Source organism: Misgurnus anguillicaudatus, chromosome 8 (genome assembly GCF_027580225.2).
Source record: "Misgurnus anguillicaudatus chromosome 8, ASM2758022v2, whole genome shotgun sequence".
In the NCBI taxonomy this organism is placed as follows: Eukaryota; Metazoa; Chordata; class Actinopteri; order Cypriniformes; family Cobitidae; genus Misgurnus; species Misgurnus anguillicaudatus.
The window spans coordinates 39,036,840-39,048,921 of record NC_073344.2 but is presented as its reverse complement, the minus strand read 5'-3'; the positions used below and the strand labels follow the sequence as shown (position 1 = coordinate 39,048,921).

Here is a 12,082-nt window from a genome sequence, read left to right as displayed (position 1 = left end):
ATAAAATATTACATTAGAAAAAAACCATAGTAATCATGGTAAAGGTACTGGGTTAGTGTTTGGTTGGCCAGCGAGAGTTTTACTTTTGTGCAGTAAAAAGCTCAAAAGACGAACTGCCAGTAAATAAGGATTTTTAGATGTAATGTTTGGTGCACTCGGATGAAACAACTCAGCATAACAAGGAATGGAGAGACTGGATCGTAGATTGTGTATCCATTGATTGCAGGAGGCAAGAGTTATGCATGTGGATGTCCCTGCTTGTTCACTTCAATGGTGCGGGCCGGGGTGTGTGGCGATCTCATCTCATTACAGATAAACAGGTAACAGGAGAAAGACGGTACCTTTCCTCCTTCTCATACAGTTTACACCGAATGACAATATCTGTTTTTGATCTCACTTACATCATAAAGCAGACATTCCAAGCATTATGTAGACATTTATCTTTTGTATCACTGAGGGAGAGAGAACAAACTGTGCATCATGTTTATTTTCTTAATTTTGTGAAAAGCACAACATTCTGTTTTTATTGGGAGTGGACTAGACACTTTAACGTTTTAAATGATGTATAAATCATATCTGTATGTCCAAAATCAGCAGAGTAAGTGAGTCAACCCCAGAGTGTTAAACTTTTTTGGCCCATTTTAAATGTAAAAGAAAACGTGCCTAATATTTTTGCACACCTGAATATAATGTGCTTTTTTCTCCAGCCAGCCATCACTACCAATAAATTATTACTTATAAATGCTTTATTAACACAATTAATGGTAGTTATTAAAATTAATTTGGTTTGGAATTAGTTAAATATGTTTGATAAAAACTGTGATCAAAAGTTTGATGTAGCTACCTAATAATTCTGCCCACACTGTATTTTATAGCAGTGTAATCACTGTCATTTTGCAAACAGCTATTGGTCTATCATTTGTGTTTTTGACTGTGTTTTATTAAGAGGATATCTAACGACAGTGTTTTAAGAGCAGGGGCAGGTTCAAGCTCACACTGGTGCACGTTTTGCTACGGTTACCGGGTTGAACGTCATGTTTCCTGGAAACGATATGCAACAGTGTGCAACAGGTTTTAGATGCGTTTTCTCTTGTTTGGTGGGTGTGTCAGAAATGTCAGCCCAATCAGCGGCAAGATGCATATAAACCACGCGGTACTAAAGAGACAGCTCCCTCAATGGGTTCAAGTTGGAAAGTTCTCTTTCATCCTGGACGGCAAGGGCAGTAGCTGTAACATCAAGGGTATTTTACAGTATTAAACACACATTTATAACAATTTCATCAGGCTTCAGAAATACTGAAAAAAGAACACAAAGAATGGCCTCTCAGGTACCGTAGTTGCAATATGGAAAATGAACCAATGGGCAGCTGTCCCTGCTTTATGGGCTGGACATTGGGCAATTAAAAAAAATCATTATATCAACAGGCCCCTGAGTGCGTTGGCCCACTGGGCATTAGCCCGGTATGCCAGATTACCAGTCCAGCCCTGACTAAACCTGTATTGTTATCTTTCTTCTATTGAACACACAAATGTATTCAACTTAGTGCCCCAACTGCTCTTTTGTACTGCAGATATTATAAATTTTGGGGTAAATTTTTGGGCGAACTGCTTGTATTCACTTACCCTGGACCCTGAGGCTGGCTTTAGATATGACACCCTCAGCCTCTGCAGTGATTCGGGAGGAATCCAGCAGCTGGACCTTCCGGATTATCAGAGTGTGGCAGAGGCTGTTCTGTTCTATATGGAAGCGATCATTGGATTTGATAGGATCCCCATCCATGAGCCAGACCAACTGAACGTCGTCAGGGGAGACCACACACTTAAAGGTAGCATCTTCACCCTCCATGACTGTAGTATTGCAAAGCTCTGTGAGGAATTCCACCACACGAGGCACTATAAGAAGAAGGTAAATTTACTGTACTTAGGTTACATTTATGCATTTGGGCGTTGCTTACATAGAAACACGGAATACTGCTGATACACTACTTAGCAGCAGCCTGATTCTTTATTATTAATTTCTTTTAATTGTTATTTAAAATTCTCATGTATCTTTGTTTTTTTGTTATTTTAAATGTCTCTTCTTTTTAAAGATTTTTTTCTCTTAGACTGTTAGCTTATTTCTTTGTAAAGCACTTTAAATTACCATTGTGTATGAAATGTCCTATACAAATAAACTTGCCTTGCCGCCACTGCTTCAGAATTGTGTCAGAGCAGATGCAGGCTGACGCACAATAATAATCCACCGGCCACCATTATGTACCCAAGTTCTCATTACATGCTGTTCTGTTGTCAATAAACACACATGAAGATTTGCCACCGTCCCACCGACGTTTACATTCTCATTGCTATGTGTGTCTATGTGCTCCTGTAGTTTAACCAGAAAACATTTAAAGTGCACCTATTTAACATATAAAAAAAATTTTATTTTTTGTATTTTTTACAATACAATTTGTTCACAAGGTTTATGGTTAAGATACAGATTATTTTACATATAATATCATGATATCCTGCCTTTCTCAAACGTATTGATTTTGTACAAAACTCCTCAATCTAAAAAGCTTGGCCAGCTAATTTGGGGTGTGTTTCCCAAACAACGACGTAACTCGTTGCTGAACGACCATAGTACAATGCATCGTTGGAGAAACAAACTACCATGTCATGACTTTTTTCCGAAAGCATAGTAACTTTGCCGCACATTCGTCGTTTGAACCATGTTGGTTTAACAACATCAGTCTTCCGATGTTATTTACAGCAATAATCTGACTTTTTGCACAGATTAATTAGTACTTCACCTCCCAGAATTTAATGTCAGATTATTGCTGTAAATAACATATATTGCATCGGAAGACTGATTTTGTTATCGTGATTTAGTTATCTGTTGTTTAATTTCAAGATACTTCATTTATGTGCAAGTTCCCTCTAAAGTCACTCATACCAGGGATTCCTCATGGTCTTAAAGCTCGTAGTTCTGCGCACATGCACAGTTTTCAAATGTAGCGCTTTCATTGTGTTTACAAATTTAAAGATGTAAAATAAAATTGTAATATATTTAGAATGATGGATATAGACTGTACTACATGTTTTTTGCTTATTTTGTTCAAAAGCATGATCTAAGTCTACATATGATAATAACAAGGAACGATGCTTCTAACGACAGGTCAAGAGCTGTCGTTCCAACGTCACAAGTTAACGATGCAGTTTGCGAATGTTCGTTTGAACGATGGTTTCGGGAAACACCAAATCGTTGAACAATGTTAGTAACGATGGAACTTACGATGTTCGTGGGCTAACGATGCTTTTGGGAAACGCACCCCTGTACGTTGTGATCGGCCTGAATACCTCTGACGTCAGCTGGAAATATGACGCTCCTTACCATGTTTGAAATATTCGCTCACAATGTAATGCTGACAGGAGTTAATTTACAGGCTGTGAGTCAAAGCGGAAGGAATTATGATAATGTCAGTCTTGTCCACGTCACAGGCCCAGGAAGTAAACTGCTGCCTACAATCTGTGTGTTTGTTGTAGTCTAAGAAAAGCAATTAACGTTGGAAACGATAATTCGCGTCATTGTTTACCTTGGGGTTTGTACCTTTTGCATATAGTTAACATGTACTAATACACACTAACACACCAAAGAAAAGGAAAGAAATCGCGAATCGGACGATATTTGCTCTTTAATTGGTAAGATAGCAACCTTCGGAATTCTACCACTGGAATACTGCAATACCATATGGTCAACTTGGCTAGCGTGCAGCACCTCAGCCAATCAATAATGATTAGTGACATTTGTTGCGGGCAGGGCCTGAAATTAACACCCGACCACGCGCCAAATGTGGGTGGATTTTGCAATTGTCGGGTAACACTGTCAATCTACCAGCTACATTCGCGTGTAGCCAATGCGAATCAGTGATGCTTGGGTCAATGTATAAAAACCCCGCACCCGACCGACGTTTAACTAACCCCCTGCAATTGTTTAAAATAGTTATTTTGCATCTTAATTTCAAACGAACCGACCGACCGCGGCCCGAATATCATTAATAATATTTTTGGATGACTCATAACGACGGGTGACCGCAGGCACCCGCTCATTTCGGATCAATCCGCGCACTGATGCGAATTGAGTGATTCATTGAGAGGATGCGACTGCTGTTTCGCAACATTCACGCGATTGGAAAGAAGACGAGGCACTTCTCTGACTACGTTTGGATGTGCGAGTATTAAACTACAGTGTTATGTGTTTTTATGCTAAGCTTGCAGGCTTCCCTAAAGCGGCTTTGGTATTCCTTTGAGGACCTGGTAGCTGCCTAAATGTGCCTAGCTGTAGCGGTAACCAACCACAGCGATCATGTAAGGAAAGGAGGAGATATGTTTTTGGGTCCTTCATTGAGTAAATTTGTTTGGCTGCACCAGAGGGAATTTCTAATATTTTGTTTACTTACTTACTTTTAGTTGAAGTTGTTGTTGAATTTTATTTATTTTTTGCACATAGGTTCTTTGCGTTTTTATTTTATAATGATAGTGTGAATGTGTATGCTAAGATAAGGTAACGTTTAAATAAAATATTATGCCATGTCTAACATTACTCCTTTTACCCCTCTGGAGGGCGCTGTTTGTCATAGGTTAAGCTAAACTACTGTTTGATAAAACTTTATTTGTTATACTTTCAAGAACGCAAGCGCAGCAGCCATTTTTTGTTCTGTGCAGCAGTGAGAGCGCATGCTCCTCTAATCTGTTTCTATTCATTGTGTAATGTCCTGGAGAAGCTTTGCTTGTAAGTTTATCGTTCATATTTGCTATTTGCTATACTTTGCGTTTGAATGTTGTTAATATTTATATATATTGAAAGCATGTTACCAGTTTCACATGCATTATGAGTACATTCAAAGGATTGCCATGTGATCCCATAACAACTACTGTAATTTAGTAATGTTAATGTAAAATTGCAGAACGAGTTTGTGAATTTTGTTTGTTTATATGTAAATTATGCATTTTTGTATTTATTTTGCAGTTTCACAAAAAGAATGTAACAGAGATTGAGAAGGATAACTTGATTGCACTCAACAAAGTCAAGTAAAGAGAAAATTGAGTCATCATTGAACCTTCATCAACTCTTTACAATGTTTGGCTATCTGTATATGCATGCCCAATACACACGCATGCCATGCAGAGGACAGAATATAAAACATATTTTGCAGAAGGCATGCCATGAAGTTTAGGTGGGTGGCATACTAGACAAATAAAATTTTTGATTATGCATTGCTAGTGTTGATCAGGTAGGCCTTTGTTCATTGTTGTTTATCCATTTCAAACAAGAATCCCCCAATGGCTTTTTAGTGGAAAACATTAGCAGAAATTAAGCAAAGTATCCACTTGAGCACTAGTTAAAGCCCAAATTATGCAAAATAACTACTTGAAATCATTTGCTGACAGCTTGGTCCCCCCAGTTAAAAAATATAATCTGCGCCCCTGAATGTGTGTGTGTTGGCATCTTTAAACAAGTACATTTTATTTGCGTTTTACACGTACATTCCACTCTTACTCTGGCGCTGGTTCGGTCATCTTTGGATTCACAAGCATATTCTCCAGCGTCTTCTTTTGCTATGCGATGGATGGTTAGGCTCCTCTCTGGCCCATCAGCACGGATAGAGAAGCGACGACTCGGAATGATCTCCACTCCATCCTTCAGCCACTGGACATCTGCTTTCGACTTACACAACTCACACCGTAGTGTGATCATACCATCTTTATGGGCCACTGTGTCAATCAGTGGCTTCACAAATTTAATGCGCATTGCTGTAAGGAACACAGGACATATGACAAAAAAATTGCACTCAACATTATAATACAAGCATGATTACCTCTTTCCAGCAAAAACTTTTCTGGCATTTGGTCCCATACACTTACTCAGAGCAAGCTTTCATGGCTTACTACTCAGCACTGCTTGTAATATTTGTTTACATTAAATAGTAAGTATTTAATTACATTTAATGGGACTGTTGTGAATTACCACAGTAGATTCATACAATCTCAACATTTACTAATTAGCCTTTTCCAGTAATGAACAGTTTATCTTTGTTGATTCTCTTTATAACCACTTTATGTAAATTTATTGGTATTTCATCCAAGATAAAATACACAATTTTTGCCTCTGCTGATGTGTGTGGTCGACTGGACAGCAAGATTGATGAAGTGTCCGACTTTTTTCACTCTTCCGTCCTTCCCTCACTGCAGCTGCCTGCTCTTAACTCTTTCCCCACCATTGTCAATTAAGAGCCTTTTTACACCTGGTCACTTCATGTGTTTTCTCTGATCGGATAGCTGATTTGTTAAAACTGTTCCATTTACATTTGGCCACATAAATGCGTCTTGGCAAAACGGATATGAATCCGATCTTTTACCCCCACCCAAATTGCAAATACACTATTTATTACTACGCCTTAAAAAAACTTAAGATGATGTTTAAGCAACAATAGGCAGCACTTACTGTATGTTGTACTGTACAGTATGTTGGGCAGGTGACGCGCGTCTCCTTGCTCGGCATGAGGTGAAGCTCGCAGTACAGCGCAGCAGGAGGGTGACAGCGCGGTGATTGAATGTACAGGTCCATGACGGGAAAAGCATTCACAAAACTCTCTATTAAAGTTTTATTTTTTGTTTAATATCATTTGAGTTTGTCATTAGACTCTTTTATTGATTCTAGGAAGCTTTTTTACCCGCTGTCATCACTCCATAAAGCGTTTGTTTGTTTCCCTCTTTGACGGCTAACTTCCGGGTTACGTGCTTACGTTTGGGAGGAGTTATGCGCTGAAAGATGTGGTTTCATTACCCAGATGTATTTACACTTGTCCAGTTTAATCTGGAATGCGTCCCTGCCTGAAGTGGCTTGAGCGATCAGATTTAAATCCGTCTCGAAAACGTTTCGGAGGGCGTTTACGATCAGATAGCTATCTGATCAGAGAAAACGCATGAAGTGACCAGGTGTAAAAAGCCCCTAAGAGAACACGCTTCCCTGCCAGTTTTTCCGGCAATCCATATTTCTGCTATTATCCAGCAGGTGGCACTCATACCCAACTTAAAAAACCCAGAAGTATTCCCTCAGGGCATACAGTTCAATCTCTGTGTATGTTTTAAGGATTGCTCTGAATCTGATCTCTATCAAAAGTCCTTTACAAAAATGGAATTATCTCAGCTTTTTGCTCAAATTGAGTTATTTTGAAAGAAACCTACCCATATTTGAGAGTAGGGCTGCACGATTACATGACAAATGATGATCACGATTGTTTTGCTCAAACTTTTGATCACGATTAAAAATGACGATCATTCTTTTAGTGAAGAACTTTTATTCACTTCAGTATTTTTGTTACACTTTACAGCCATTATATATATTTTATATATTATAAAATATCTTATTGTTTTGTAATATTCACAGCTTCTATTCTCTTAGATCTCTTTAAAACATTTAAAATCATGACGTTAAAATTGGCCCGAAACCCGAGCGGAGGGGCGTAAAAAGGTTTGAATGGAACAGGAGCAAAGTTTGCACAAGACTCATAACTTTCCTTAAATCTGAAATATCCAAACAATGGAGTATAGTATATGACCCGTTTTGTGAACTATATTTCTTCACTTTCTTCTTGTTGCTCTGCCATTATGTTCGTTCAAGGTGAATGACTGTAAATCTCGTGATGCCAACTTGTTATTTCTACCATAAAACAGACCACACTTGAAATGTCCACCCTCTATACTCTGACTCCGCCCACAACAAACAAACAAACAAACACATTGCTTGGTTCTAGACCGTCTGTTTTTTGTTTGGTCTTTACACATTAATCGTGACGATTATCATTAATTAATCGCAGGGCAGACAAATCGTTATCATGATAAAAATACGATTAATCGTGCAGCCCTATTTGAGAGGTAATAAAAAGAAAGCAGATGGTCTTTTGATATATTGTATGTTTATATATTTAGAGAAGAACATTTTCTGGAAGGCATTAAACTTTTGTGAAAATTATAGAAAATGCTGGCGCTAGCTGGCAACTTTTTTAAAAACGCTGGCGGGGAAAGAGCTAAACATCTTAAACAAGCATATTCAGAACTTTTCCAATTAACTCATTCACCGCCATTGACAAGTTATCTCGTCATTTATGAGTTCATATTTAACTAATAAGTATGCCTTTCTGGACGAATTTCAAAGTGAAAGTGTAATACCGCTTTTATCCACCGTTTATCAAAAACGGAAGTTAAAAAAATATAACGTTTTATTTTAACTCTCTTTATGTTTGATAGTCATTCTGAGTCTGATCTCTAACATAAATTTCTTTACAAAAACGCAATTTTTTAAGCTTTTTGCTCAAAATGTTGTATTTTTGAAGAGAAATATCCATATTTCAGTGGTTAAATTAAGTAGAAAAAGTAAATATATAATGAAACGTTTTTTCCCCATTTTGTTTGTTTGTTTGTTTGTTTATTGCTTGTTTGAAAGCAAAGGGTGTGTTCTTTAATTTGATATAATTTGTATGTTTATATATTTATAGAAAATAATTTTTCCTGCAAGGAATTTTGTGAAAATTTTGTTAAAATCACAAAAATGCAGGTGGGCAACTTTTCTCAAAAAGGCTGGCGGTGAATGAGTTAAAAGCAAAAATGTTATAATACTTTTATTTTGAATGGCAAAATCAATAAAGACGAAGTGATTTTGGGTGTTCGACTTCACGCAGTGTTGCAAGAACCAACAAAGACATCAAAGTACCGTGAGAATCATACAGAGGAGTCTTATTTCACATTGTTATCGTTATACTCTGATGTCATCTCCCTGTTGGTTCTTGCAGCGCCCCATGACGTCAAACAGCTTTTGTGAGTAAATTTTATCTTCTAACAGGCACCAAGCCAAATGAAGTATATTAATCTAAGTTCGGGAGGAGCATGGTCATGTAATCCAACCAATAAGCACGAGAAGGTCTTTGTCACAGGTATAGTGATTAAATATAATTGTTCCCTTTCAGTCGGTCACTACGACATCAGACATCATGTCGTGACCGACGAATTGGGAACTCGCTTAGAGAGACCAATCTGCTTCGTTTACTACTAAAACGCCAATGAACTTGGCTTGAGGTATTTGCATAATGCCGTTGCCGCCCCGCCAGGTGCGTATATAAGCCACAGGTGCAAATAGGGAAATTAGCTTTTTCACTTCGAAAGCCGACAATATCTGCTACTGAGAAGCTACTTGCTCTTCTGGGAACGGTTGCTGAAGTTGGTTTGACAAGCAGTACTACCACAGCAGACGCCGCAGTTCCACTGCTCTTCTTTATTATTTTGAGTTTCAGTGTGTGCGTTGCTTCTCCCTGTGCGCATCACCAGCTGAGCACCTATAGAGTGATTTCCCTGAAAGAGTAATACGTGAGAGCTCTGTGTCTTTTTAAAGACAGCCACTCTCTCGTTTATTCGGAGATCAGCGTCCTTTTCAGGATAGCTTTTCCTCTGTGCGATCTTGGATGCAGAAGTTCAGGGGCTCCAGAGACGGTCACGAGAGCTGTTTTCGTGCTTGGTCATCGAGCACCCAGAGGCAGCGTTCGTGGAGGGTTTTTGTTCCCTCTTGGATTGCGAAGACGACTGTGTCGTTTTTACGGGAACGACGCCCGCGCCCTTGCAGTGCTGAATGCTGCCATGGTGCGGCTGCGAAGCGCTCGGAGGCCTCCTCGTCCTCAGCCGGTTGAGATCCCGTTGGAGACGTGTTCTATGATTTCTGCCGAATCCATTGGACCTCCTTCTGGTCCCGCCACTTCAGCAGCATCAGAGGGGACCCCCCTTTTTCTCCGAGGCGAAGTTCGACCCGGAGATGGCGGCCATGCCCGTTCGTGCGGCGGAAGTGGTAGGGTTGGAGGGGTTAACCCCCTCCTCCCGAACCAGCCCATCTGCCTGATTGGTACTTCGGAGCTGCTCGGTCCTCACCTCCTGTGCCTTTCTTTCCCGCGGAAACGAAGAGCTGACTCGAACATGGAATTCAGCCGTTACGCCTTCATCCCTCACCTCCCTCACTGATGGAGCCACTAAGGGTTACGTCAGCATCCCTTCGGTGGAGCGGGGGTCGCGATGCAACTGTGTCTGGCCCCCGCTGCCTCCTGGAAGGACCGGCAACCCTTCCTTCGCGGGCTTGGAGTCCGAGCCTGTGGAGAGGCGGCATCAGTTGCATGCCATGACTCTGTGCAGGTCAAAGCCAAAGCTGCCCGCTCAGCCCGCTACCTGTGGCAAATGGAGGTTCAAGCGGCCCATAGTCGGGCGACCCGGAGTTGGAGAGGATCACTCTTCGGGAGACGTGTTCATTTTGCTGTTCCACCGGCTGTCCAGCCGGTACCCACATAACCACACTAAGAGTGCATTCTTCTTCCCTCTCCAGGTCTTCTGAGGATCGAGAGAGCCTTGAGCGGGCACACACCAGCTCACCCTCCATCTCTTCTATCGTTAGCGGGTGTTTTCCGGAGTCTGGGCACTCTGTCTTGGAGACCAGACGACCATCACACCCTTCAGTGGTCTCAGGTTAGTGTCACATCACACACTGTAGCAGTTTGTGCTTCATGGCACACACACCGGCAGTTTTCCTGTCTCGCTTGGCTGCCCCACCAAGGGTACTTTGGTAGTGCCGCTAATTCCTCTCGTACGGTCTCTGGGTGTTTGGCTTCAGCTCCCCAGCCGGTCTCGTTGGGTTTTACGCACGATCCGCCTCGGTTATGAAATACAATTCAACCGGCACACCCCCAAATTCTCGGGCATTCGTTCTGCTACAGTGAAAGCGTACGATGCACATGTACTGCGTGCAGAAGTCGATGTCCTGCTGGCGAAGGACGCGATCGAGCCGGTCCCTCTTACCGAGATGAGCACAGGGTTTTCCAGCCTTATCTCATAGTACCCATAATAAGCGGCGGGTTACGACCGATCTTGGATTTGTGTGTTCTGAACCGGACTCTCCAAAAGCGATCCTTCAGAATGTTAACTCCGAAACTAAAATGTCAATATATTCGCCCCCAGATCGGTTTGCAGCCTTAGACCTGTAAGACGCATACTTTTATGTGTCAATCCTCCCTCGCCACAGGCCGTTTCTCCACTTTGCGTCCAAGGGGAGGGGGCATATCAATACAATGTACCACCATTCAAGCTGTCTCTCTCTCCCTGTGTCTCCACAAAAGTGTTAGAGACAGCGTTAAAACCCCTGAGAGAGAGCGGTGTTCACATTCTTGTTATATCTACGTTGGCTTATAATAGCTCATTCTCGGCAGACGCCGCGTGAACAAAGAGACTTAACGCTTCGGCATCTCGCTCGTTTAAGTCTTCCGGTCAACTGTGAAAAGAGCAAACTTTGCCCCGTGCAGAGGATCTCTTTTCTCGGTATGGAACTGTACTCAATCGTTTCATTGTCACGTTTAACAAAAGCGCGTCTCCAGCTAATCCTAACTTGCCTGAATACATTTCGGGCAAGATCGCGGTCCTGCTGAAACAATTACAGAAGCTCATGGGGCATATGGTTGCAGCTGCGGCTGTGACACCGCTCTGGCTGCTCCATATGAGACCGCTTCAGCGTTGGTTTCACGATTGAGTCCCGAGGAGAGCGTGGAGCACCGTCGGTCTCCTCTCATGTTCTCTGCTCACCTGGGAGATCACTGAGCACCGGCTCGCATGTCGGCTTGCAGCCTCTGACTGGTGCGTCACAATAAGTGTCAGTATGGAAGGCCTTTAGGACAAAAATGCGTAATGTTTGATTTGTCCTTCCTCCGCTGCCTTGGTAGCTGATGTTACGGAGCATCAGCTGTCAGCCTCTCACTAGCTGCATCCTCGCGAACCTATGTGCTTGGCTCGGGCATCCACATTGCGTCCCCGACGCGGGGTTCCGTTGTGAGTATTTTTCCTTGGGGTTAATCTTACTAGCCCACGTTTCCCTCAGCAAAGCCCTGCTTTGCTAACATAGCCACAGCTGTCTATTACATCAACCACGGTTGACCATCCTCCACCATTAGCCCTTCACAGGGCGGTGGCTTCAGCAGCGTCCCTATACCGCTCAGATAGGGCACTTCCCAGTTGCTGGCAC

At 41.7% G+C, this 12,082-nt stretch overlaps 1 protein-coding gene across 1 annotated transcript in view; it reads right to left on the bottom strand.

Annotated features, from left to right (window-relative positions):
• obsl1a (obscurin like cytoskeletal adaptor 1a) overlaps positions 1 to 12,082 on the bottom strand; it is a 101,044-nt gene that overhangs the window by 19,479 nt on the left and 69,483 nt on the right. The window contains exons 15-16 of the mRNA XM_073870892.1: positions 5,527 to 5,793; positions 1,624 to 1,893 (exon numbers count right to left, since the gene is read on the bottom strand). Coding sequence (XP_073726993.1) covers positions 1,624 to 1,893; positions 5,527 to 5,793 — 537 coding nt within the window. The remainder of the gene's footprint in view (positions 1 to 1,623; positions 1,894 to 5,526; positions 5,794 to 12,082) is intronic.